The 21782-nt window shown below is 61.8% G+C and overlaps 1 protein-coding gene across 1 annotated transcript; it reads left to right on the forward strand.

Annotated features, from left to right (window-relative positions):
- The first annotated feature begins 635 nt into the window (after positions 1-635).
- LOC118899626 lies at positions 636-20974 on the forward strand. Its single transcript, XM_036861387.1, has 4 exons — positions 636-835; positions 998-1086; positions 6517-7000; positions 20638-20974. The coding sequence occupies exons 1-4, from the start codon at positions 636-638 to the stop codon at positions 20972-20974; spliced, it is 1110 nt and encodes a 369-aa protein (XP_036717282.1).
- Positions 20975-21782: the final 808 nt, after the last annotated feature.

Here is a 21782-nt window from a genome sequence, read left to right on the forward strand (position 1 = left end):
CGGGGCAGAGTGGGAGCCTCGGGCTGCCCGGAGGGCTGGGCGGACCTGGCTGCAGGGCCAGGAGGAGCAGGAAGCCATGGGGTCGAGGAGAAGAAAGGCGTGTCTGGCACGGGTGCGTGCCAAGGGTCCACTGGGTGCTGCTGGGCTGTGGCCCGGGGCCAGCCTGGAGTGGAGGCTCTGGGCCCTCCACCCACGCCTGGCTGCTTGCGCTGGCTCACTGGGCTGGGCCCCGCTTGGCTGGGTTACAGCTGGGAGCAGCCGCACGCCCTGGTGGGTGCTGCCCGGTCCACCAGCCCAGCCTGGCCCAGCAAGTCCCGTCGGTCTGGCCCAGGCCGCGCTCCTACAGTCAAGTCGACCCAGCGGGCTGATTTGTCCACAGCATCAAATGCAAACCAGCCCTGCTTTCCTGGAGACGCCCGGCCGGCCCCAGCACAGAACGTCCCGGTGGATGCCAGAGAGAGGCAGGACCTGTCACCGGCGCAGGGGGCATGCAGGAGGGTGAAGCGAGGCTCCAGAGCGGGGGCCCCGGCTCTCGCTGGGCCGGCCTCGGATGCTGGGGCCCGAGATGGGCAGGCGTCCGCCATTCGCCTGAAGGGTGTTGAGCCCCAAGCACCGCCCCGTACCTGGCTGGCAAGATGGAGAACGCGGGGGTCGTGTCTCTTGGGAAAGCTGATGCCTCTGCTCTGTTCCAGGCCCACCGGGAGCCCCGAGGTTCCCAAGCGTCCCTGGCCTCACAGGGCCTGGAGCAGATGCCCACCTTTCCCTGCCCGGCCTTGAGGCCTTTGCCACGTGGCTCTTCCCTCTCCAGCGGGCTGGGCGTGACTGCAGTGCGCAGGTAGGCGGACCCATGCCAGCTGGACAGCCGTCCCATCCACCTGCAGCCCCTCCCAGCATGCACCCTGGGTTCCTGCAGCCACAGGGCAAAGCCACGGCATCCACAGAGTGTGGGGGGGTCCCCAGCAGTCCTCAGGCTCCTCGGCGGCCTCTCACCTCTCAGGCATCCACGGCGCTGGCCGGCCACGTGGGGCGTGGGAGCCGTCTTTGCCCCGGGGGCTCCCAGCTTAGAGGAGGAGGGGCTGCGACCAGGTGTGGTGATGCATCGCTGTGCGGGGGATGGGCCGACGTCTGGGACCCCAAGACGGTGAGAGTGGGGGCGGGCATGGCGGCACCAGGGGATGGGACAGAAGTAGAAGCTGGGGTCCGGGGTGCAGCCCTGGCTGCCTGCACAGTCACCCCAGAACCCTGGGGAGTTGGTGGAGGAGGCTGGGGCAGGGAAAGGGCGTGTTCAGCTCAGTTCTTCAGAAAGATGGTGCCTCGGACCTGGAGGGGTGGTGGTGAGCATGGTGGGGGCCGAGGGGGTGGACGGGCAGGGCCAGGCTGGCAGGAGGCTGAGGGACTCCAGCCATGGGAACTTGGCCGGTCAGCTGTCCCTCTGAGCCTCAGTTTCCCCATCTGCACAGCGGGCATCTCCCCATCTGTCTTCTCAGGGCTACTGTGAGCGTGTGGAGAGTGGACCCCCAGGTCCTGAGAACGCTGGCTGCCTGCGGGGGCAGCCGGGAGGCAGGGGTGGGAGCTGTCACCAGGGAAGGGCGTTTTTGAAGGCCGGAACAGCACGCACGCAGGCACCAGGCGCCGGGCAGGCGCACGGAGGGGCCGATGCATCAGGATGGCAGAGAGAGTAGGCAAGGGCCGAGGGCTTGCCCTGAGTCCTCCAAGCAGCCCTGCCAGGTGGAGTGGGGTCATCCCATTTTACAGATGAGCGGCTGACGCTGGGCCCATCTGCCCTTGGTCTGCAATGCCCTCTGGCTCAGGTGCCCCTTGGGCATACCTCTTTCCCCATCGGCACCCATGCCCCCGCTCCTGGCCCAGAGCCCGGCCAGGCCATTGCATGAGCGCAGCCGGCCTCCCTCTGCCCTGGACCAGACCGGCCAGTGTTGAGGTGCTGTGGACCCCTGATGCGGCTCGCTTGCCCAGCAGGCTGGAAAGCCTCCAGCGGGCCGGCCCACCAGGGCAGTGGCCACACCGACTCCCCTCCCCCGGGCTCTGTAAAGGCACATTCCTGAGGCTGCGGGTCAGCGGCCCCCCTCGGTGGGGCCTTAATGAAGAAGCAGAGTCTGGAGTTGTGTAATGGTGACAGCTCGGAACAGCCCTGCTGGCCCGGGGCTGGGGGCGGGGGCGGCCCTGGGCGTGGTGGGGTGGGGTGGGATGTGGCCCTGCCCTGGCCCCCCCCCGACCCCCTAGCTCGTGGTCTGTGGCCACGGAAGCCCCGAGGCTCCCCACCTCCCCCGGCCGGGCAGAGGCTGACCGGGCCTGGACTCAATTTATCCCAAGTGCGCGTGTGTGTGTTTTTATACTTCGTCACTGAATCCCGTGCGTAGTGAATTAATTTCCTGATGTAGTAAACATTTCGGAAGGCCAAGATCCTCTCCCTCCTGTGCCCGTGCCAGCAAAATTCCCCGAGCCCGGTCCTGCCTTGCCAAGTGGGGTTGGTCCTCATCCTGGAGGTGTGAGCTCTGGCTCCAAGACCCTCTGGTCGGCCCCCCAAGTCCCCCCACCCCCCAAACCTCCTCACCAGTCCTGTTCCCTTTGCAGAGAGTGTTGTCATCCTGGGGGCAGCGGAGCTCCCGGGCCACCCTCGGGGCAAGAACAGTCAGAGCTGGTTCCCAGGCCCACAGGGCAGTGTTCGAGGGGTTTTTGATGCAGGAAGGCCTGAGTGTGAATCCCAACGCAGTTTCTTAAAGCTGTGTCTCCGTGGCCAGGGAGCAGGGCCTCTGTGGGAGAGACCCTGGGGGTGAGGTCGGTGGGCCCAGCCAGCTCCCAGAGGCCATCTGTCAGGGCAGCTTCTCAAGGTCGCGGCGGTTCACGGCAGGATGGGGAAGGCTCCTAGTGGGAGCTGGGCCCCCTCGGGGGTGCAGCCTGGGGGGCTCTAAAGGCAGAAGCTGTGGCTGGGCCTTGGGGTCCCAGCGGCCTCTGAGAAGGGGGTCCTCCGTGGTCTGATGGTCGAGTCTTTGTCCAGGGCAGGATTGCTAAGGCCCAAGGGTGCCCACCTTGCCCTGGAGTAGCCCCGGGACCCCCGGCTCTGAGGACCCACATCACGTGGCTGTACGTGCCGACCTGCAGCACCTGCCACCCCGGTCCCACTGGATTCTCCACAGGACCTGGAGAGGGATGGGGGGAGGGATGGGGAAACTGAGGCAGCGAGAGGGCAAACGACTGTGGGCAGGGACCACGGTGGGGCTGGACCCAGCAAACTGACGCCCACCGGGACCTATTTCTACTTTGCAGCCTGGACTGCGGAAAGGGTTGCCCCACAGCAGTGTGTGTGTGTGCGCGTGCGTGTGCTCAAGTTCGTGTGTATGTGTGTGTGTGCCTGTATGTTTGTGTGCTTATGTGTGTGTTTTTATGTGCATGTGAGTGTGTGCTGTGTGTATTGTATATGTTTGTGTGTGCACATGTGTTTGTACGTGTGTATGTGAATGCATGTGCATACGTATGTTTGCACGTGCATGCATGGGAGTGTGTGCTGTGTGTATTGTATATGTTTGTGTGTGCACATGTGTTTGTACGTGTGTATGTGAATGCATGTGCATACGTATGTTTGCACGTGCATGCATGGGAGTGTGTGCTGTGTGTATTGTATATGTTTGTGTGTGCACATGTGTTTGTACGTGTGTATGTGAATGCATGTGCATACGTATGTTTGCACGTGCACGCATGGGAGTGTGTGCTGTGTGTATTGTATATGTTTGTGTGTACACATGTGTGTTTGTACGTGTGTATGTGAATGCATGTGCATACGTATGTTTGCACGTGCACGCATGGGAGTGTGTGCTGTGTGTATTGTATATGTTTGTGTGTGCACATGTGTTTGTACGTGTGTATGTGAATGCATGTGCATACATATGTTTGCACGTGCACGCATGGGAGTGTGTGCTGTGTGTATTGTATATGTTTGTGTGTGCACATGTGTGTTTGTACGTGTGTATGTGAATGCATGTGCATACGTATGTTTGCACGTGCACGCATGGGAGTGTGTGCTGTGTGTATTGTATATGTTTGTGTGTGCACATGTGTGTACGTGTGTATGTGAATGCATGTGCATACGTATGTTTGCACGTGCACGCATGGGAGTGTGTGCTGTGTGTATTGTATATGTTTGTGTGTGCACATGTGTGTACGTGTGTATGTGAATGCATGTGCATACGTATGTTTGCACGTGCACGCATGGGAGTGTGTGCTGTGTGTATTGTATATGTTTGTGTGTGCACATGTGTGTTTGTACGTGTGTATGTGAATGCATGTGCATACGTATGTTTGCACGTGCACGCATGGGAGTGTGTGTGTGGGTATGTGTGTGCATGCCTGCATGTTTGTATGTGGGTTTTCATGGACACATATGGGTGCACATGTGCTTTTTAATGTGTGCACGTGTGTACGTGCGTGTGCATTTCTGCGCCCCTGGCCCAGCTCTGTTTGCACTGCTGTTTTCTTATACATGTTTGGCATATTTTGCTGCTGAGTTGGGGGGCAGCGGTTTGGGGGGAGGTTGAGCAGTGGGGGAGGGGTTGTTTATGCCAGTCGTCCACCCAGGCTACACATTCTTGTGGTTGTGTCTTTAACTTGGTAAAAATTTGGGAAATTTCTAAATAAAACAAAACAAAGGAAAAACATTTTCAAAAGGATTTCAAAATCTATGCTGCCGCTTCCCCCAGTAACCAGACCCGTGGGGCCTGGGAGACACCCCTGAGTGGGGAGCGAGGGCAGGAAGAACTTTCTAACAATCGAAGAGTCACGCTATGAGAGGATGAGCTCCCCGTCAGGAGAAGTAAACAAGCCGCTCTGAGACCCTCCCCGTCTCTGTGGCAGTATCCAAGTTGTAAGGATTAGGGGGAGAGGTTTGAAGTCTTCCGGTATGGTCGCGAGGCAGGGGCTCCTGGACCTCAGTCCCTCTGAGGCCGGTGGGCGCAGCAGGGTGGCCAGACGGGGGGGCCCTGCTGGGAGCTTGGCCCTTGGTCAGGGCAGCTGAGAGGGGACACTGGGAGACAGGAGAGAGGGCGGCTGTTGGTGGGGTGAGGACCTCAGGGGCGGCCGTGCACTCAGGGAGGGCAGTGGCTGGGTTTGGCCACTGACTGACTGGGGAGGTGCAGGGGGTGCGCTGGGCCCGGCCATAGGCTGCGGGCAAGGGGCCCCGCTGACGACGGCCACTGCCTCCCTGGCGGGTGGGCAACTGCTGGGGGCTGAGGCCGCTGGAGCGGGTGGTGTGGGCCGCTGCTGCCCCTCCCCCGGCAGGGGCTCCACAAGCCTGTGAGCGGGGTGCAAGCTCCCAGCAGGTGGGGGGTCGCTGGAGGGCCGGGCCCTCTCCACTGGAGGCAGGGCAGCCTGGGAGCTGACACCGGTGGGGACCAGGCTGGCTGGGGAGCAGAGGCAGGGTCTGGGGCCTGCAGAGGGGGCCTGGGGTCAGCGGGAAGGCAGGACCTCGCGGGAAGGTGGGTGAGGCCATTGAAGTCCAGGGCGGCCTGGGGGGCAGGGCCAGGGGCTCCCATAGGACCGGGAAGTTGGGCTGCTGGGGGAACAGGGAGGTTGAGGGGGGCTGGGCGCCCCATGGTGACGTGGCACCCACACTGGGGCACAGTGGGGTCCAAGCCCCGCAGAACTCTCTGCCCAGTGATGTGCTCTGGTCGGGCCCCACCCTTCCAGGGTGGGCTGACCTGTCAGGGCTAGGGAACACGCCCCTCTGGGGACCCCAGGGAGGGGGTCGGCCTCGAGTGACATTCACACAGTGCCTTCTGGTCCCGTGGCCCACCTGTTCGCAGGTTGGCGTCCGTGATCGGGGCTGGCGTGTGCGCAGGAGGGTCTGATCCCTGCCTTCTGCATCCAGGGCCTTGCCCTTGGTCAACCCCACCGCCCCGAGCCAGTCCTGCTGTTCCCAGAGACTCGGGGAAACCCACTGAGGCGATTTGGGGGCCCTCTGGGATTTCAGCTTTCCGTTTCCCAATCAGACCTCCTATTTTGTTTACCAGCGAGTTTTTAGCTTGTGACGGCTCCCAGCTTCCCTCTGGGATGGATGGGCAGTGCTTGGCAAGGAGATGGTAGCCCCAAGGCCCCTGGGCAGGGCTGACCTGTCCCCTCTGTGCCACCCAGCTCAGGTCCAGGCTGGCAGCTCAGAGGCCAGGCGCCAAGGGAACGCAGGACGCCCCCCAGGGCCGCGTGTCTGGGAGCTGTCTGGGCTGGGAGCCACGAGGACTCCACGGGCCTGTGGCCAGCGGCGGCGGGCTGCTCCCACTGTTCCGGACGTCCAGGGCCCGGCCAAGTCTGGCGGCTCCTCCCTGGGCACACGCCCTGCACATTCCTGTCTCTGCCCTTTGCCCAGGCAGTGCCCCCTCCCCTCACCGTTGCCCGCCTGCCCTCCGGCCCACTCCCACCTCCTGTGTCCGGCCACGGGCCAGCCCGCGGGGCTCTGTCACTTTAAGAGGGCGATACCCATTGCTGTGGTCGGTTGGGCGCTCCTAAGATGAGGTGCCACGTCTCACCCCGTGGGTGGGACCACAGTGAGCGCTTGCCGATCGCTGATTCGTGGCCAGGCAGGCTTTGCCCTCCGGCTGAGAGGGCCACTGCTTGGTCTCCTGAGCCCTCTGTGGCTCCCCAGCGCCCTTGGCTCTGGTCCAAGGCCCCTGGCCTGGTGCTCTGGGCACTCACCACCCTTCCTTCCTGGCTTCCATGCGCCCCAGTCTCCTGCCACCCTGGGCCTTTGCCCCTCTGCCGGGAGCGCTGGCTTCCTTCCTTGCTTCCCGCTGCCTGTCCCGCACGCCTTCCATACCCAGCTCAAATGTCAGCCTCCATGCCACCTTCCCACCTTCCCAGGGGCTCGTTTTTCCCTCCTCCGTGTCACCATCTGTCTTGCCGACGTCCCACCTCTGGAACCTGACTCAGCTGCCTCTCCACGAGGCCCCTCCCCCGAGAGACCCCTGGTTGACCAGCGCTGGAGGTGGGGCTGTCACAGGTAAGGGGACCCAGGCAGGAGCTGGGAACTGGGCCCACTCCGGAGGGGGCCGGGGTACCAGCTGTGATCAGACACCCCTCACCGCCCGCTCGGGAGGGCGCCAGCCTAGAAGCTGGGAAAGTCCAAGCCACGGGTGGGAAGTGGCTCACGTGGGGAGGCTGGCAGCCCCCAGCCCGCGGGGCCCCAAGCGGCCCCTCGGCGGGACAGGGGGCTGCGCCCAGCTCACCCCGGTCCAGCCTCCCCCGGCAGCCTTCCGCCTGGGCCCCCCAGGGCAGACTCCCTGGGGAGACTCAGCTAGCCCAGAAGGGCCGGTTCTGGGGGGAGGGGTCCCGCCCCGCCCCAGCAGCTCCCTCCATACTCACCGGGATAGTCCGTCTTTTTGCGTTTGTGACTGTTCTCTGCGTTTTCTTGGTGCTGGGTGTTGGCACGGAGGATGTCCAAGGGCAGGGCAGGCTGGGCCCCGCCCCTGGGAGCTCGGTGTGGGTGGTGAGGGCCGGTCTGCTGGGGAGGACACGGGGGAGGGGGTGCAGGGAGAGGACACGTGGCTGAGTCCAGGAGCACATGAGGGCCTGAGAGGGCCGAGGTGGGCAGGGAGGAAGGAGGAGCCGGCCCCCAGGTGGGTGGGTGCCCTGGGCAGGGCTGGGGCTTCTAGCAGCGGGAGACAGCGGGCGGGGCGGGGGACATCCAAGCCGGCCTGGGCGGCTCCCTTCCCACCTCCGGGAGCTCGCCCCTGCCAGCTGCTCTTCGGGACCCGTGTGTGGCCCAGGCCCCGGGCTCTGCTCTTCCTGCAGACTTGGGAGCGGAGGGGCTCTGGCCCCGTTTTACTAAGGACCCTCTGGCTGCTGCCCAAGGATGCGCTTGAAGGGCGGGTGGCGGCGTGCCGTGGCAGGTGGCAGGTGTCTGATGCTGGACATGTCTTGAAGGCAGAGTGACAGGTCTTGCTGGTGTGCAGGACCCAGACTGGCTCTGGGGATCTGGCATGAGCAAGGGGCCGGCTAGAAACTGGCCCGGGGGCCGCAGCAGGAGAAGGGTGAAGGGAGAGGAAGCCGGGCGTTTGGCTTTGGGTGTGCTGGGCTGATGCCCTGCAGTGGGGCTGAGTGGGGAAGTGGGTGTCGGAGTCTGGAGGTCGGGAGAGATCCAGGGTGCGGCTCCACATTGGGGGTTGTGAGCTTGGGATGGTGCCGAGAACCCCAGGTAGATATGGCTGCAGAGAAATCAGGGGGGCCAGGCCCCAGCTCCCTTGTTGGGAGGTCTGGGGGTCAGAAGAGACCGGCAGAGCCCCCCGCCTGCCCTGGAGTCTCCTTGACCGACGGCCTAGCCATGTAGCAGGATGCTGGTGTCACTGGCAGGAGAGGGGTGGGGCCAGCTCATTGTGGGACTTGCCTGAGGCCTTGGGTGGGGTCCCTGAGCAGACCTACAGGGCACCAGGTGGGAGGTCTCTGCCCAGGGACCCTGGGGTCCCAGACCCCACTTCTGTACTGGGGTGGGGATTACACCCCTTGGCACCCTCACCAAGCCCTGACCTCTGCCCACTCTGGCCGCAGAGGCTCACCCACGTGGGGGTCTGGTGGGCGTCGGCTGACTTGGAGTCAGGTCTCTTCCTTGCTGTTTGGGCACCCCCCAGAGGGTGTCCCTGAAGGCAGGACCGCTGGCCCCCAGACCTCTGCCTCAATGTCCCCACAGGACCCTGGGGGGTGGGGCTGAGCTAGTGCCATGGCAGCCTCGAGTCCCTATCTGGCTCCAGGGTGGCCAGGCCCCCATGGAGGGGCTGGGGCTGGGGGGCCCGGCCGGAGCTGACAACAGGCAGGCCCTCTTCTCCTGATGGGGCCACACCCCGATGCCACTTCAGGTGGGTGCGAGCCTGGCGACTGCAGCCTGGCCCTCGGCTCCCCAGTGCCCCAGCCCCGGAGGGAGGGCTCCCACCAGGCTGTACCGCCAAGACCTGGCCTCCGGGGCCCAAAGAAGGTCATGGGCACCAGCTTCCAATTTTTTAAAAATTGAGATAGGGAATTCCCTGGCCGTCCAGTGGTTAGGACTCCACGCTTTCACTGCCAAGGGTGCGGGTTCAGTCCCTGGTTGGGAACTAAGATGTCACAAGCCATGCAGTGCGGCCCAATAAAATAAAATAAAAATTGAGATAAACTGACATATAACAATGTATTCGTTTCAGGCATACACCATAATGATTTGATGTACGTACATACTGCAAAGTGGTCACAGTAAGTTTAGTTAACTTCCGTCACCCCACAAAGTTACGATTTTTTTCTTCAGAGGAGGAGCCCTGATTTTGATTTCCATCTGCACGCAAGGCCTGTAGGAGTCTGAGGCCGGGGCAGCATGTGCCCCTGCCAACGGGAGGGAGCAGAGACTGGAGGGGCTAAGCATCCTTGGGACAGGGTCCCCCGGCCTGGCGGGGACCTCAGGGCTCTTCAGCAAAGCTAGGAGGCGGGCAGGCAGAGACGTGGGTAGAGTGTGGCTTCTTCCTATTTATAACTTAACAGCCCTGCGCTCTCGCCCATGAACTGAATTATGTTTTGGCTGGCTTGGTAGCCCCAGGGCCTCCTCACCGACCCTATGAGCCGGATGGGGCTCCATTTCCAGGTGGCCCCGAGCAGAAGCATCTGGGGAAGCCGGGGCGTGTGGTGGGGCAGCAGGCTGGCCGGTCTGCTGCTGGAGGGGCTCGGGGGCGGGGGGCACTGCCCAGTTTCCAGGACCCAGTCCACCCCTGTCCTGGTGAGCCCCAGAGGCCTGGGGCCCCGCATGCACGCGCTCACTTGCTCACCCAGGTGGCCGCATCCTGTGGGACCCTGTAGCCAGGACGTCCGCTAGGCTGTGAGTCCCAGATCCGGGGCACCCGTCCTGTCCGCTGAGAAAAGGACATCACCTGGCTCCGCAGGTGCAGAGAAGCCAGTAAAGGAAACAGGGGCGGGAGGGGTTGGCCAGAGCCGGCGCCGGGGGTATCCGTGGTTCTGCTCCGTCTCTTGCTTGCACCCCATCACCCCCTTCGGCCTGAGGGTCATGCAGCCCTGGCTCCCCCGCCAGCCTGGGCCCCCAGGGTCTGCGGTCAACTTGGACCCTGGTTTGTCCACTTCATTGGCAACCGTAGCTGCCCTCTGTCCCCTCGGCCCATTGTCCTCCAGCCATCCACTCCTTGGGTTCCTGGCCCGGGGCTGTGGCTGGTCGACGTCCAGGTTTGCCTGGGCTGTTGGTTCTGGGGGCGCTGGGGGGCAGGCGACAGAGGTTGGGAGGTGGCTTCCCTGCATGGGCGGGAGGCGGGGAGCCCAGCCCGCACCCCGCAGTCCTCTGGTCCTGGTGCGTCCAGCCCTCCCCTGAGAAGCCCAGGATGGTATCCGCTGGTGCTCGCCGGGCAGGCAAGGCTGCTCCAGGGACTGTGGCCCGGACCCTCCGTCTCTCTCCAGATGGCCTGCTGGGAGGGGTCTGGGGATACCGCTCCAGGGGGGCTGTCCCTGTCCCCAAGCAACAGGGCTGCAGGTTGGTGAGCTCCCCCGAGGGCTCTAGGGGAGGGGCCTTCCTGCCTCTTCCGGCTTCTGGGGTTGACTGGCATGCCTGGACTTGTGGCCGCGTCACCCCAGTCTCTGCCTCGTCATCACGTGGTCCCCCCTGTAGGCAAAGCTTGGCCACTTGTGATGGCATTTAGGGCCACCAGACAACCCTTTCTGGCCCCCCACCCCGGGCTCCTGCCCTCCATCTCTGGGCAATCCCTCCCGTGGTGCGGGAGACTCCCAGACTTACCTTCTTGCCCAGCGCCCCTCTGATCGCCGAGCTTGGCTCCCTGGCCCCCCACTTGTCTTCTCAGCCCTCTTAGGGATCTAGAAGCATCTCAGACCCGAGCCACCGTGAGCCGGGCTGCCGCTTCCCCACCGTGAATGCCGTCCTCTGACAGGATCCCTCTGGAAGACCACCAGGATTTCTGTTGCTCAGGCCCAAATCCTGGGCCCCCCGTTTATAGATGAAGCATTTGGATTTCTTATTAATTTTGTCTTGCTTTATTACAGTTAGTTTTAGTTGTGACCCAGAGGAAGAATGATAAAACGCCAAGGGGATATTTGGCAATAGAGTATTCTATGTATTTGATCAACGTAAATCAGGCATTGGTGAGCTTTTTCTGTAAAAGGTCAGAGGGCAAATATTTTAGGCTTTGTGGGCCCCATGGTCTCTGGGTCTGTGTTGCAAAGCCTCAGCTCTCCCACTGAGAGCAGCCAGAGGTAACTCGTACAGAATGAGAGGTCATGTGCCAGTAAAAGGGCATTTACCGAAACGCATGATGGTCACTCAGCCCCCTGGCTGCCATTCGCTGGCCCTGGTCTGGTGCAGGCCGTCAAAGCAGCTAAACCAGACATTTACAACCAAACTAAATCTCAAAGAGGCACTTGGTCCGGGCAGTTATGGTGGCCTAATCACCACTTTTAAACACAATACCACAGGGTTTCAAGAGACTAAAGGATTTCCCCACAGTTTACACAGAATGAAGGGCTTTCCTATTTGCTTGAACGATGATGAGCTTTTCTAACTGCACCAAAGTTAGCTCCCGGCCAAATCTCCACGTAAAAATCTAAAAATAGATTAAGACAAAGTGGATTTCACCTTCTTTCCATTGTGGTAGAATATACACAATAAGTAGTTTACCATTTTAACCGTTTCTAAGTGGCATTAATTACACTCATAAAGTTGAGGAACCAAGGCCACCGTCCACTTCCAGAAATTCATTCGTCCTCCCAAACGGGACTCTCTCCCCATTAAACACTCAGTCCCCCCCATCCCGCAGCCCTGGGCCCCCACCATCCTCCTTTCTGTCTCTGAATTTGATGACCACGGCCCCTGGATGTCATCCCCAGAAGATCACCGCTCACCTCCTGGCGGCCACATCCTACAGCCCCGTGTGTCGCACCCATCCCGCCGGGCTCTCCTTGGCGTGGGGATGGCAGCCACTCCTCTTCCCGTCCTAACGCTCCAACTCTCAGAGCCAGCACCCTCTGGACCATTCTACCCACGCCCCAGACCAAACACACCTGCCAGACTCACGGCTGAGGTCGGCAGCTCCAGGCCAGCGCCCCCAGATCGGCACCCCATCGGCTCTGCGGAGACTCCACCACTGACGCCCTTGGTTTTCCCTCAGGCCCTCTGGCCATTCCCGCCCACCTGGCCCTGAGCACCGGCTCAGCCCACAGGCGCTCCTGCTGCCCCTTCTGGCCCCCACCGTCGCCGGATCTGACCTTCCCTGGCCCCTCCACCCCCGCTGCCATCCACGGTCCACTCTGGGTGGTCCTGTCGCTGCTCCAGACCCTTCACAAGCTTTTTAGAGCCCCCGGGTTCACACATAAGTTTCCCACCGTTTTTGGACCTGAGCTACAGAGCGCCGACACAGCCAAGCGTTCCATCCACAGAGCTTGGCCACCTCGGGTGGACCCCCCTCCATTCCGTTTCTGATGGCCCAGCATCTGTTCGCTGGTCCCCACTCCCCACGTGCACCCCTCCCAGGAGGCTTCCTCTCCTTTGAGTTGTTTCAAAATAATGCAGGGGTTGGGGGAGGAAAGCTGTGGTCCCATCCACACCTGGCGAAGCTGGGGTGAAGCTGGCGTCCAGTGTCGACCATCGGGTGACGGGTTCAGGGGAGTTCGTTATTCTAGTCTCTGTTGAGTGTTTGAAATTTTCCACCAGAAACTGGGGGGAAGGCCCCGTATTCAAATACCTTTCTAGGGACTGAAAAATGCAAGTTTGGGTATCAACAAATTTGGGGGAGTGAGGAGGCTAGCAGGACCCTGAAGCTGTGACAACATCTGCCTGGTGACAGGGACAAGGGGGCATCTGACATGAGCAAGGGGTGGCCGTGAACACTGCTCTGTGGCCCCGCTCGACCCACTTTGGGGCCACGTGATGCTTGAATCTGGGGGTGCCCACTGGTGGTCTTACCTTGGAGGAAGGCACCAAGGTAACTGGCCCTGACCACCTGACGTACCCCAGCCCGGGGGCATCTCCCCAGCGGGCCGGGCGTCTGATTAGATCTTGCCTGGACTGAAATTAGTCCTAATTCATGTTCTCCCCCAAATCAACGAGCTGTTTGTCCCCGGAGAGCATCCGGAAGGGGAGGTGGCCAGCCCGGGGCGCAGGCTCTGAGGGTATCAGTGTTTTGCTCTCAGAACAGACCCGCACACACTTTTCTGAATTCAATGCCCGTTTCCAGCAACAAGCCCTCCTATCGCCATGTGAGACCCATCCAGCCTGCCGCAGGTCCCAAGGCCAAGGGTTCTGAGGGGCCGGGGCTGAGCCGGGAGCAGGTGGACCTCAGGGGACGGAAGGAGATACCCAACATGCGGGAGACCTGTCCTACCCCCTGCCCCGCCTCACACTGCCCGCCGATGCCCAGGCCACCCTGTAGGCGTGGCCTCTGAACTCTGCCGCAGTCCCAGGTCTTGGGGTGAGGAGCTGGGGCACAACTGCGGGGGTGCTGAGGGCCTGACCCTCTTTCCCAAGCCTGGTGGGAGCCTGGGGCACCGCCCCACCCCTGCTGAGGCCCCCAGTGCAAGAAGGACCCCGCCCTGAGGAGATGAGTTTGAGAAGTTTTTCCTGCCTCTGCTGGGGACAATGCCTGAGCTGCCAGGGGAGGGGGGCGTCTCTAATCCTGGGCCTTCAGGCTGCAGCAGAAAGGGCGTTGGGGCCCCAAAGAGCCACCTGTTTCGGGGGGAGGGGAGTCTGGAACCTCCAGCACCGGGCCTCAGGCGGGGGGGCTGCCAGGGAGCCCAGTTGCAGGCGGTGGGCGCGGGCATCTCGGTGGGTGGGTCCCTGCAGGGGAGGCTGTGCAGAGGGGCCGGGGGAGAGCTGGAGGGTCTCACAGCCACAGGGCCAATGGCTCCCAGCCCCTTCCACCTGCAGTCCACCAGAGGAGGTCCCCACGACGCTGGGCCTGGGTTGGAGTCTCGGGGAGGGACAGTCCCTCCAGACGACCAGCTGTGGCTTGGGATGCAGGCAGCGTAGGGGTCCCTGCCTGCCGTGAATCCCCCTCCCTGGGACAGGCAGGGCCTCCAGTGCCTTCCCCGCTCCCCGGAGCCTTCTGTGGAAGGGAATGGACACAGCCCTGGAAGCCCCCGAGCGGGTCCCATGAAGCCAGTGGCAGCCTGGGCTGTCCCCAGTCCTCACCATGTCCAGGTGCGGGCACGTGCGTCACTGCCGGGCACTGCTCTTGGCCGTGGGAGGGGCCTTCAGCTGGGGCTGCCAGCCCAGCCTTCCTTCTAGCTGCGTGGGGCCGCTTAGGGGCTGCGTCCTGAGGCCCCCTCCCGGAGCAAGTGCAGTCCTTCCCTACCCTCCCCGAACCTCCCCCTCCCCCTCCCCCAACACTCTCCTCCAACACTGATGGAGCCCACACAGATGGGGGTCTGGCCTGGGAGGGGGAGGGGCAGCTGCAGGGCCAGGGCGCCTGGAGGAGACTCCTGCCCCTCGTCCCTGTGGTGTTCTGAGCATCAGGCCCTTCCCTGGTTTCTGCCCCCCCACCTCCAGCTCCTGGACCCTGGGGCCAGAGATCAAGGCCCAAGTGTGGTGGCCTGATGGCAGCAGGAGTGGGGGGGGCGGTGCGGCAGGGACACTGGAGGGCATGCAGCTCCTGGGCCCAGGACTCGGGGCACCTGCAGCTGGGGGGCCTGGGGCTGCAGGGGGAGAGGGTAAAAAGAGGGGTACAGATGGGAGTGGGGGAAGAGAAGGGGGATGAGCTCCCAGGTCCAGGGCTGTCACAAGCTCTCACAGGAGCCCAGTACTCCGGCCCCAGCTGCAGCACCCCCTGGCCGCCCACCCACCTGCCCGGCAGCCAGTGAGGACATGAGTGAGGGGATTACCTATAGGGACACTGACACCTTATGGAGAGATATTTAGGAAGAAAAACTGAACCTTCTGAGGGCTTCTGCTGGGACAGCCATGGAGCCAAGTAAAAACTGATAGTCAATCAACAAACACTGTCTGAGCTATGTCGGTGCCCCGGGCAACACTTTTGGGGGCTGAGGGTAGGGTGGAGCTGAGCAAAGGCACACGGAGCAGCTCGTCCACATGTGGCTGGATTTCAGGATCCCCAGCTATCTGAGAGCAGCTACACATGTGCCAGGTTCTCAGGGCTGAGACACTCTTGGCCACAGCACTATAGATGGGGTTTGTTCTGCTCCCCAGCACCCCCTGAGGGTGCCCCTACAGCACTTCTGGCTGGTCTCTGCTTGATTACTCCCAGCCATGGGGAGCTCACTACCTTTGCTTTCAGCACATTACTGCATTGAGGGGCCATGGCTCTTGGCTGGTCCTTTTGTCTATGGAGCTGAAATCTGCTGCTCATGGTGCCCGCCCTGCCCCTCCTATCATGGGTCCTACATCCAGGTGGGTCTGCTGCCTCACCTTTATCTGGGCCCCCCCCTAATGGCTGGGTGTGCTGTCCTTGCCTCAGACTCCAGCTGTAGAACAGACCAGTGGAGATGGAGTCCTGCCCACCCCCCCACTCACCCCCTTCTCCCTGTACTTCGCGGAATGGCCAGGGTCCATCACATGGTGCCAGTGTTGACCACCACCACCCCTGGAGTGTCCCAGCCTCTCTCCCACCCCTGCTCTCAGGGGCTGCTCTTGCCTCCGGCCTGGACTTGGTGGTGGGGACCGGCTTGACCCTGTCAGTGGGACCTGGGAGGCCTGATGGAAGGGGCTGGCCCCTCTGCTCCACCCCCGCCCAGGTCATCCCTTTCCCAGGGCCTTCCCTCGGGGAGATGGGCAGGTGGCTGCCCCACGCAATGGCCAAGGACATGGAAGACACCAAGCCACAGAGCGAGGCCCCAAGGTGGACCAGCGGCCTGGCTGTGGCCACCTGGGACCCAGCTCCCCGCCAAGCCCCCAGACGGCACTGGGGGTTACAGCAGTGGCCAGTCCCGGGGTTCTCAGGACCAGAGTCTCCATCTGGACCTGCTAAGACAGGGCTCCTGGTCACAGGGCGGCCCGCGCTGAGGGGCCTCGCGGACAAAACCCTGAGCCGGATGCGAGGTGTGGGCGTCGGGGCCCGAGATGCCGCCGGCCGCCCTGCGTCCCTCCATGGGGCTGGCCGGTGGCCACAGTCAATGCAGCGCCTCCCAAGGAAAACATACAAACACACAAACACGTGCGGACAACACACAACAGCACTCCCGAGCGTCTCAGAACTGGTTCAGGACAATATTTGCTCTGAACCCAAACCCGACACCCCAGCTGGCTGCATCCCCTGGGGCCACACGTGGGGCGGGTGGGACAGTCTCCAGATAGACCCCTCCCTTCCCCACCACGCACACAGGCACGCATGAAGTCTCACCCCGGACCCTCCGCGTGCACGGGGGCGGACAGGACCCTGGACCCGAAATCCTGTGGATGTGAGATGGGAGAGGCCCATCTGGGGCCCAGGACGGGACCCCCCAGACCCGGGCGGTCGGATGCATAAAGAGGAGGTGGTGACTCCCTTCTGGAAGGTTCCGTCCCCTGCTTCAGTTGTCCCCTGTTGGGTTTGGCGGCTGGCAGCCCCCAGCCTCATGGGGAGTCTGAGCGTGGGGTGGGCTGTCCTGCCTTCATCCCTCTCCAACCCCACTGGCCCAGACATGCAGGGTCTGGCCTCAGAGGGCCTCACCAGGCCCAAAAAAAGGAAGGTTCTGGATCTTTTCAGGGGTCAGAGAGCCCTGGGGGAGTCTGGCTGACTCCAGCCCACTCAGCCACTAATGACCCGGCCCCTCCCTCAGGGGCACCCTCTGCACCCCACTCCCAGAGCCCTTTTCCCCAGCAGCACCTTCCAGAACAGGCGGTGATGGCCCAGGTCTGCTGAGCCCCAAAGCCACTTTTAGAAAGGAATGTCCAGCAGGATGGTGAGCGCTTCAAGGCTGAGCCGTGAAGCGCCCTCGGGTGGGTCCCCCTGCTCCGTGTCCTCAGGGCCCCGAGGAATGTCCTGTTCGCGAGCCTTGAGGGTCCCCGCTGGTGCCACCCCCAGCCCCCATCCTGTCCCTTCCCCCGGACGGGGGTCCACACTGCGGGACACGTTCTCCTGGTGGGGCAGTGGCCCAGAGCTGTCCCGGGCGTCTTCCAGATGATGAGCCCAGGCTGCTCCACCTTCTCTCCAGATGCACTCCCCCCACCCCCGGACCACGAGGCGAGGGGGGAGGCCCCCTGAGCCTCGGGGGAGGGCCCTCCTTGTCCCAGACGGAGTCTCTAAGGCCTGTAGGCCAGGAGGGCTCAGCACGGACCAGGGAGGGTGCACAAAAAAATCCAGCTGAGAAAACCAGCAGCAACAGGGGAGGGAGGGTCCTGGAACCCCCAGATGGGGGCCCACAGGGACATGCAGGCCCAGCACCCCAGGAGGGATGGGCCCCCGGGTGGGGGGTTGGGGCACTGGGTTGTGGGAGACTATCCCCTGCTCTTTCCAATCTGGTCACCAGTGGGAACAGTAAGAAAGGGGGTAGCCGAGCCCAGGCAGACAAACTCACTCACTCATTCATTCATTCACTGATTCACTCACGCACTCACCGTGTACTTGGCCTCAGTGGACACCAGACACTGTTCTAGGTGCTGAGATAGAGCTGTGATCAAAACAAAGCCCACCTGTGGGGAGCTAGCGTTCCAGGAGCAGAACCTTTGGACGCCCACCCACACTCACAGCAGCCGGCTTGCGCTGGGCCTGGCTTTGGGGATGGGGCTTCCCTGCCATCCTGTGACTCCAGCCCTGCCCCCGGCTGCACCCTAGGAACAGAGGGAGGTGGTCCTCACCAGCTCCATGCTCTGCTCAGGGCCTCACCGACCTGCCCTATGGCCCCCAGTGGCTGTGAGTGATGAAGCGCCGAGCTGCCCCCAGCCTCCGTCTCCCCCTCCAACCTCCTGTCCTCCACCAAGGGGCCCAGCCCCACCTGGGCAAAGGGGGCGATGGGGCGGGACAGACAGGCAGCAAAGACAGGCCCCTGGCCCCAGCCCTGTAGCTCTCCCCTGTCTGTGGGCAGGGGAGGGATGGGGTGACCTCTGGGGGCCTGGCCGCAGGCTCTGGCCCCCCCAGGGCAGGCGTGCAGAGGAAGGGGAGACAGGCTCAGGATGAATGAGGTGGATCAAAGGGACAGATAAGGCCGCGCAGAGCAGGGTCTAGAAGCATTTAGGACCTGGGGCGGAGGGGCTTCGGCTCTGGGCGCTGCATCACCAGGCCAGCCCTCCGCTGACTGCTCCAGGCTCCCACCACTGGCACACGGAAGCCACAGTGGGGTCTGGGCAGCTGTCGGCAGGGTGAGGGGTCTGAAGCCTGACATCTAGCTTGTAGCCAGATCAGATTCCCCCAGCCCTGAGAGAGCCCCTTCCCCCCCAGACTCAGTTTCCCCACCTGTCAATGGGTGCAGTGCCCCGCCTGGCCCCCACTGGGTTAGAGCTAGGGTAAGAGTTAGGGTTAGGGTTAGGGTTAGGGTTTGGGTTAGTGTTTGGGTTAGGGTAAGGGTTAGGCCTAGATTCAGGGTTAGGGTTAGTTTTAGGGCTAGGTTTAGGGTTAGGGTTAGGGTTAGGGTTAGGGTTATGGTTAGGGCTAGGGTTAAGTTTAGCGTTAGGGTTAGTGTTAAGGACAGGGGTAGGATTAGGTTTAGGTTTATGTTTAGGGGCTCCGCACGAGAGAGGAGCATAATAGCCCCAGTGGGCCTCCCTGGGAGAGGGTTTAGGTGAGTTTGTGGTGTCTGAGGGTGTCAGCGGCTCTGGGGCACAGGCCTAACCTCCCTGGCTCAGTCCCTTGGGCACCTCTGTCTCATGTGTCCTCTGAGCACCGCTGGGGTCCCCACCTTCGACAGGCATCCACCCCTCTGCCTCCTCTCCTCAGGCCTCCCCTGAGCTACACACTCACTTGTTCTTTTGGTCTGTGTGTCCTGGAGCCGGAACTACTGTCGCCCCTATTCTCTCCTGGGGCAGCTCCTTCTGGCCACCCTGGCTGGAATATGGGGTTGCCCTTCAGGCCCTCTCTCCCTGAGGCTGACGTCAAGTGGGTCTCGGACCTTACCAAGCCCCCTCCTGATGAATTCTCACCTGCAGCTCCTCTTTGTTGGAAGCTCCTGCCCCATTGACCAGCTCGCCACTCTGCCGTCTTCCCCCCACACCCCGAGAGGGTCCGCTCTCATAGCATCTCTTGGCCATGTCCTCTAGCTCCCTCTAGGCTCTGTCCAGCCCTGTCTCTCACACCTGGACCACTGTACAGGCTCCTGGCAGGTCCGGCACCATCCCTGTCGCCGTCCACCACCCACCCTCTCCCAGGTCTGCCACCAGGATGCTTCCAGAACACGAGAGGGTCCCTTCCAACCCATGACCCAGGCCCGCGGCAGCATCCACAGGGCCCCTGGGATTCCACCTGGGTACCCCTCACAGCTCGTGGCTCACACAGACCATCTTCTGCTCCAGAACCCCTGCTCCCTGTGCCCTTCACACCTGGCGAACTCCTCGTCATTCAGCCACACCTGAAGCCATGGTCCCTTTGGGGGCTCCCTCTGGCTCCCCCTCCCCAGCCCCCTCTTTCAAATACTGGGGGTAACATGGGGCTTTGTCCCAGGCCGTCTTCCCTCCTCTCAGACTCTTCCCTGAAATATCACATCCAAGACCCCCATGTCAACCATGATGTAAACAGTAGGGTCCCCAGATGAAGGTGTGCAGATTCGCCCTGAGTCCAGGGCCTTCGGGCCCAGCACCTCCTGACAGCTCTCCTTGGACATCTCAAAGGCACCCCTTAAGAGGCAAAGTTCTGCTCATGGCCCAGCCTGGCTGCCGGCTCTGGGAATTCACACCATCCACGCCCAGCACAGCCCAGGGGCTGGGTGTCGCCCTCCAGGCCCAGTGTGTGGCCAGCTGGCTGGTCTCGCCCCGTGGCTGGCACCTACTTCAGGACACCATCATCTTTTTCTCCAGTGACTCCGGCCCCCTCCCGGCCAGTGTCCACTCAGCCCCTTCTGGTCTGGTCTTCCTATACCCACACGCTCAATGTGGCCCCCACGTTCCTGCCCAGATGGGTCCCTGCCGGCACCTCCAGGGTGAAAACACTCACATCCAGGGCAACGGAAGCCAAGGAGAAGTTTCAGACCACAGTTGAAATGCCATCACATCTTCCCTGAGGCAGGGGCTGGGAGTGTGTGCGTGGCGGCGGGGGTGGCAGGCTGGTGGCAGGACCCTCCCTCCGCTGCCCTCGACGTCCTGATCCCCCAGGTCTCGGCCAATCCCTCCATGTAGCTTTGAGCCATAAATCGTTGCTTCCTCTCCACCCCTGCCCACACCTGACCCCCTACCCAGCTGCCTTGTCCTCTTCCTCTTCTTTCTGGAACCTTCTTCTAAGTGCCCTTCCTGGGTCTCCACGGACCTGGTGGCCAAAGCCGGTGGTGGCATTTTCCTACGCTACCCCTCACTGCCTTCTTCTCAATGGCCCCCAAACATGTTGTGTCTTCCGCACTTGGACCTGGTTCTCTTCTTGTCCTTGCTGGTGGACATCGCCCACCCTCAGAGCTCCAGGTCTCCCCGATGGGTCAGCTCTCCCATCCAGTCTCCAGCCCTGAATGTGACCCAGTCCACGGGCAAAGGACATCCTGGGAGCAGCCCATGAGCACCTTGGTTTCCACCCATCGGAATGAGATGCTCCGTCTCGTCCACAGGCCGATGGAAGGGGACAGAGTGACCCACCGGGACGAGCCTGGGTCCCGGAATCACCACCTGGAGGCCCTGCTGAACACCCACCTGAGCCGTTACGTGAGCTGGAAGGAAAACGTGGATTGTGTGATACGGCAGCCGCCTCTCCTAACGGATTCCCACCTCCAGGGCCGCCCCAAGGGCTTGGTGGGGGGGTGGTGTCAGAGCTCCGAGGGCCCCCGCAAGCAGGGGTGGGGTGACCCACAGGCACTGCGACTTGTGGGGACACTTCTGCAACACTGTCACTCGCACACATTATTAATATTTTTTCTCGCTAAGGCTACTTCCTCTTGTGTTTTATAAAGAGACCGAGTTTTGTTTTTTGTTTTGTTTTTTTTAGATTATGAAAATAATGCACCTTTGCAGAATGAAACCTGCGCAGTGGAGAAGGGAATTAGAGGAAAAGAAATATCGCTCAGAGCACAGAACTGGGAGAGGCCCTGGGACCAGTGTTGCCTCTCTTTCTCATCTTTCCTCTGTCGCCTGAGTGGTGATTCCAACATCTGAATGCCAGGGTGATGAAGTGGGGGTGATGACCTGAGGACAACGGAATATGTGGTTGCGACTAAGTTACGCGCTGGAAGGACCATGAAAACGTGAGGGCAACTCGCACACGACTGAGAACCGAGTGTGAAAGCGGGTCCCTTGCGGCTCACAGACAAGCCTCTACAGCGGGAGATAAGCCCCAATGTGACAATCAGGTGTCTGAGCCTTCAGCTGTTAGACCAAAGTCACGGCCCTGCTTGGGAAAACCTGGGAGCCTGATGGGTGGAGTCAGGGCAGCTGGATGGACGCCCCCAGGACGCTGAGTTCCAGGCTGCACTGAACTTTGTGAGCTTGCAGGAGCAGCCACTCTCTCTGTCAGGAGCTGTGTCCTTTCCTGGCTTCCGAGCCTATAACAAGCATTAACTCACAGCATCACCCAGCCTGGAACATGCAGGACCTTATAAAGGAAGAGGGACAGACAGAGACAGAGACAGACAGATGGAGAGAACATGAGTTCCAAATATCAGAAATGAGAGAGGCGACAACCACAGATTCTACAGATATTAAAAGAGTAAGGAGGGACTATTAGAAACAACTTTATGCCAACAGATTTAATGACCTAGAT

This window comes from Balaenoptera musculus, chromosome 8, assembly GCF_009873245.2.
Source record: "Balaenoptera musculus isolate JJ_BM4_2016_0621 chromosome 8, mBalMus1.pri.v3, whole genome shotgun sequence".
Lineage (NCBI taxonomy): Eukaryota > Metazoa > Chordata > Mammalia > Artiodactyla > Balaenopteridae > Balaenoptera > Balaenoptera musculus.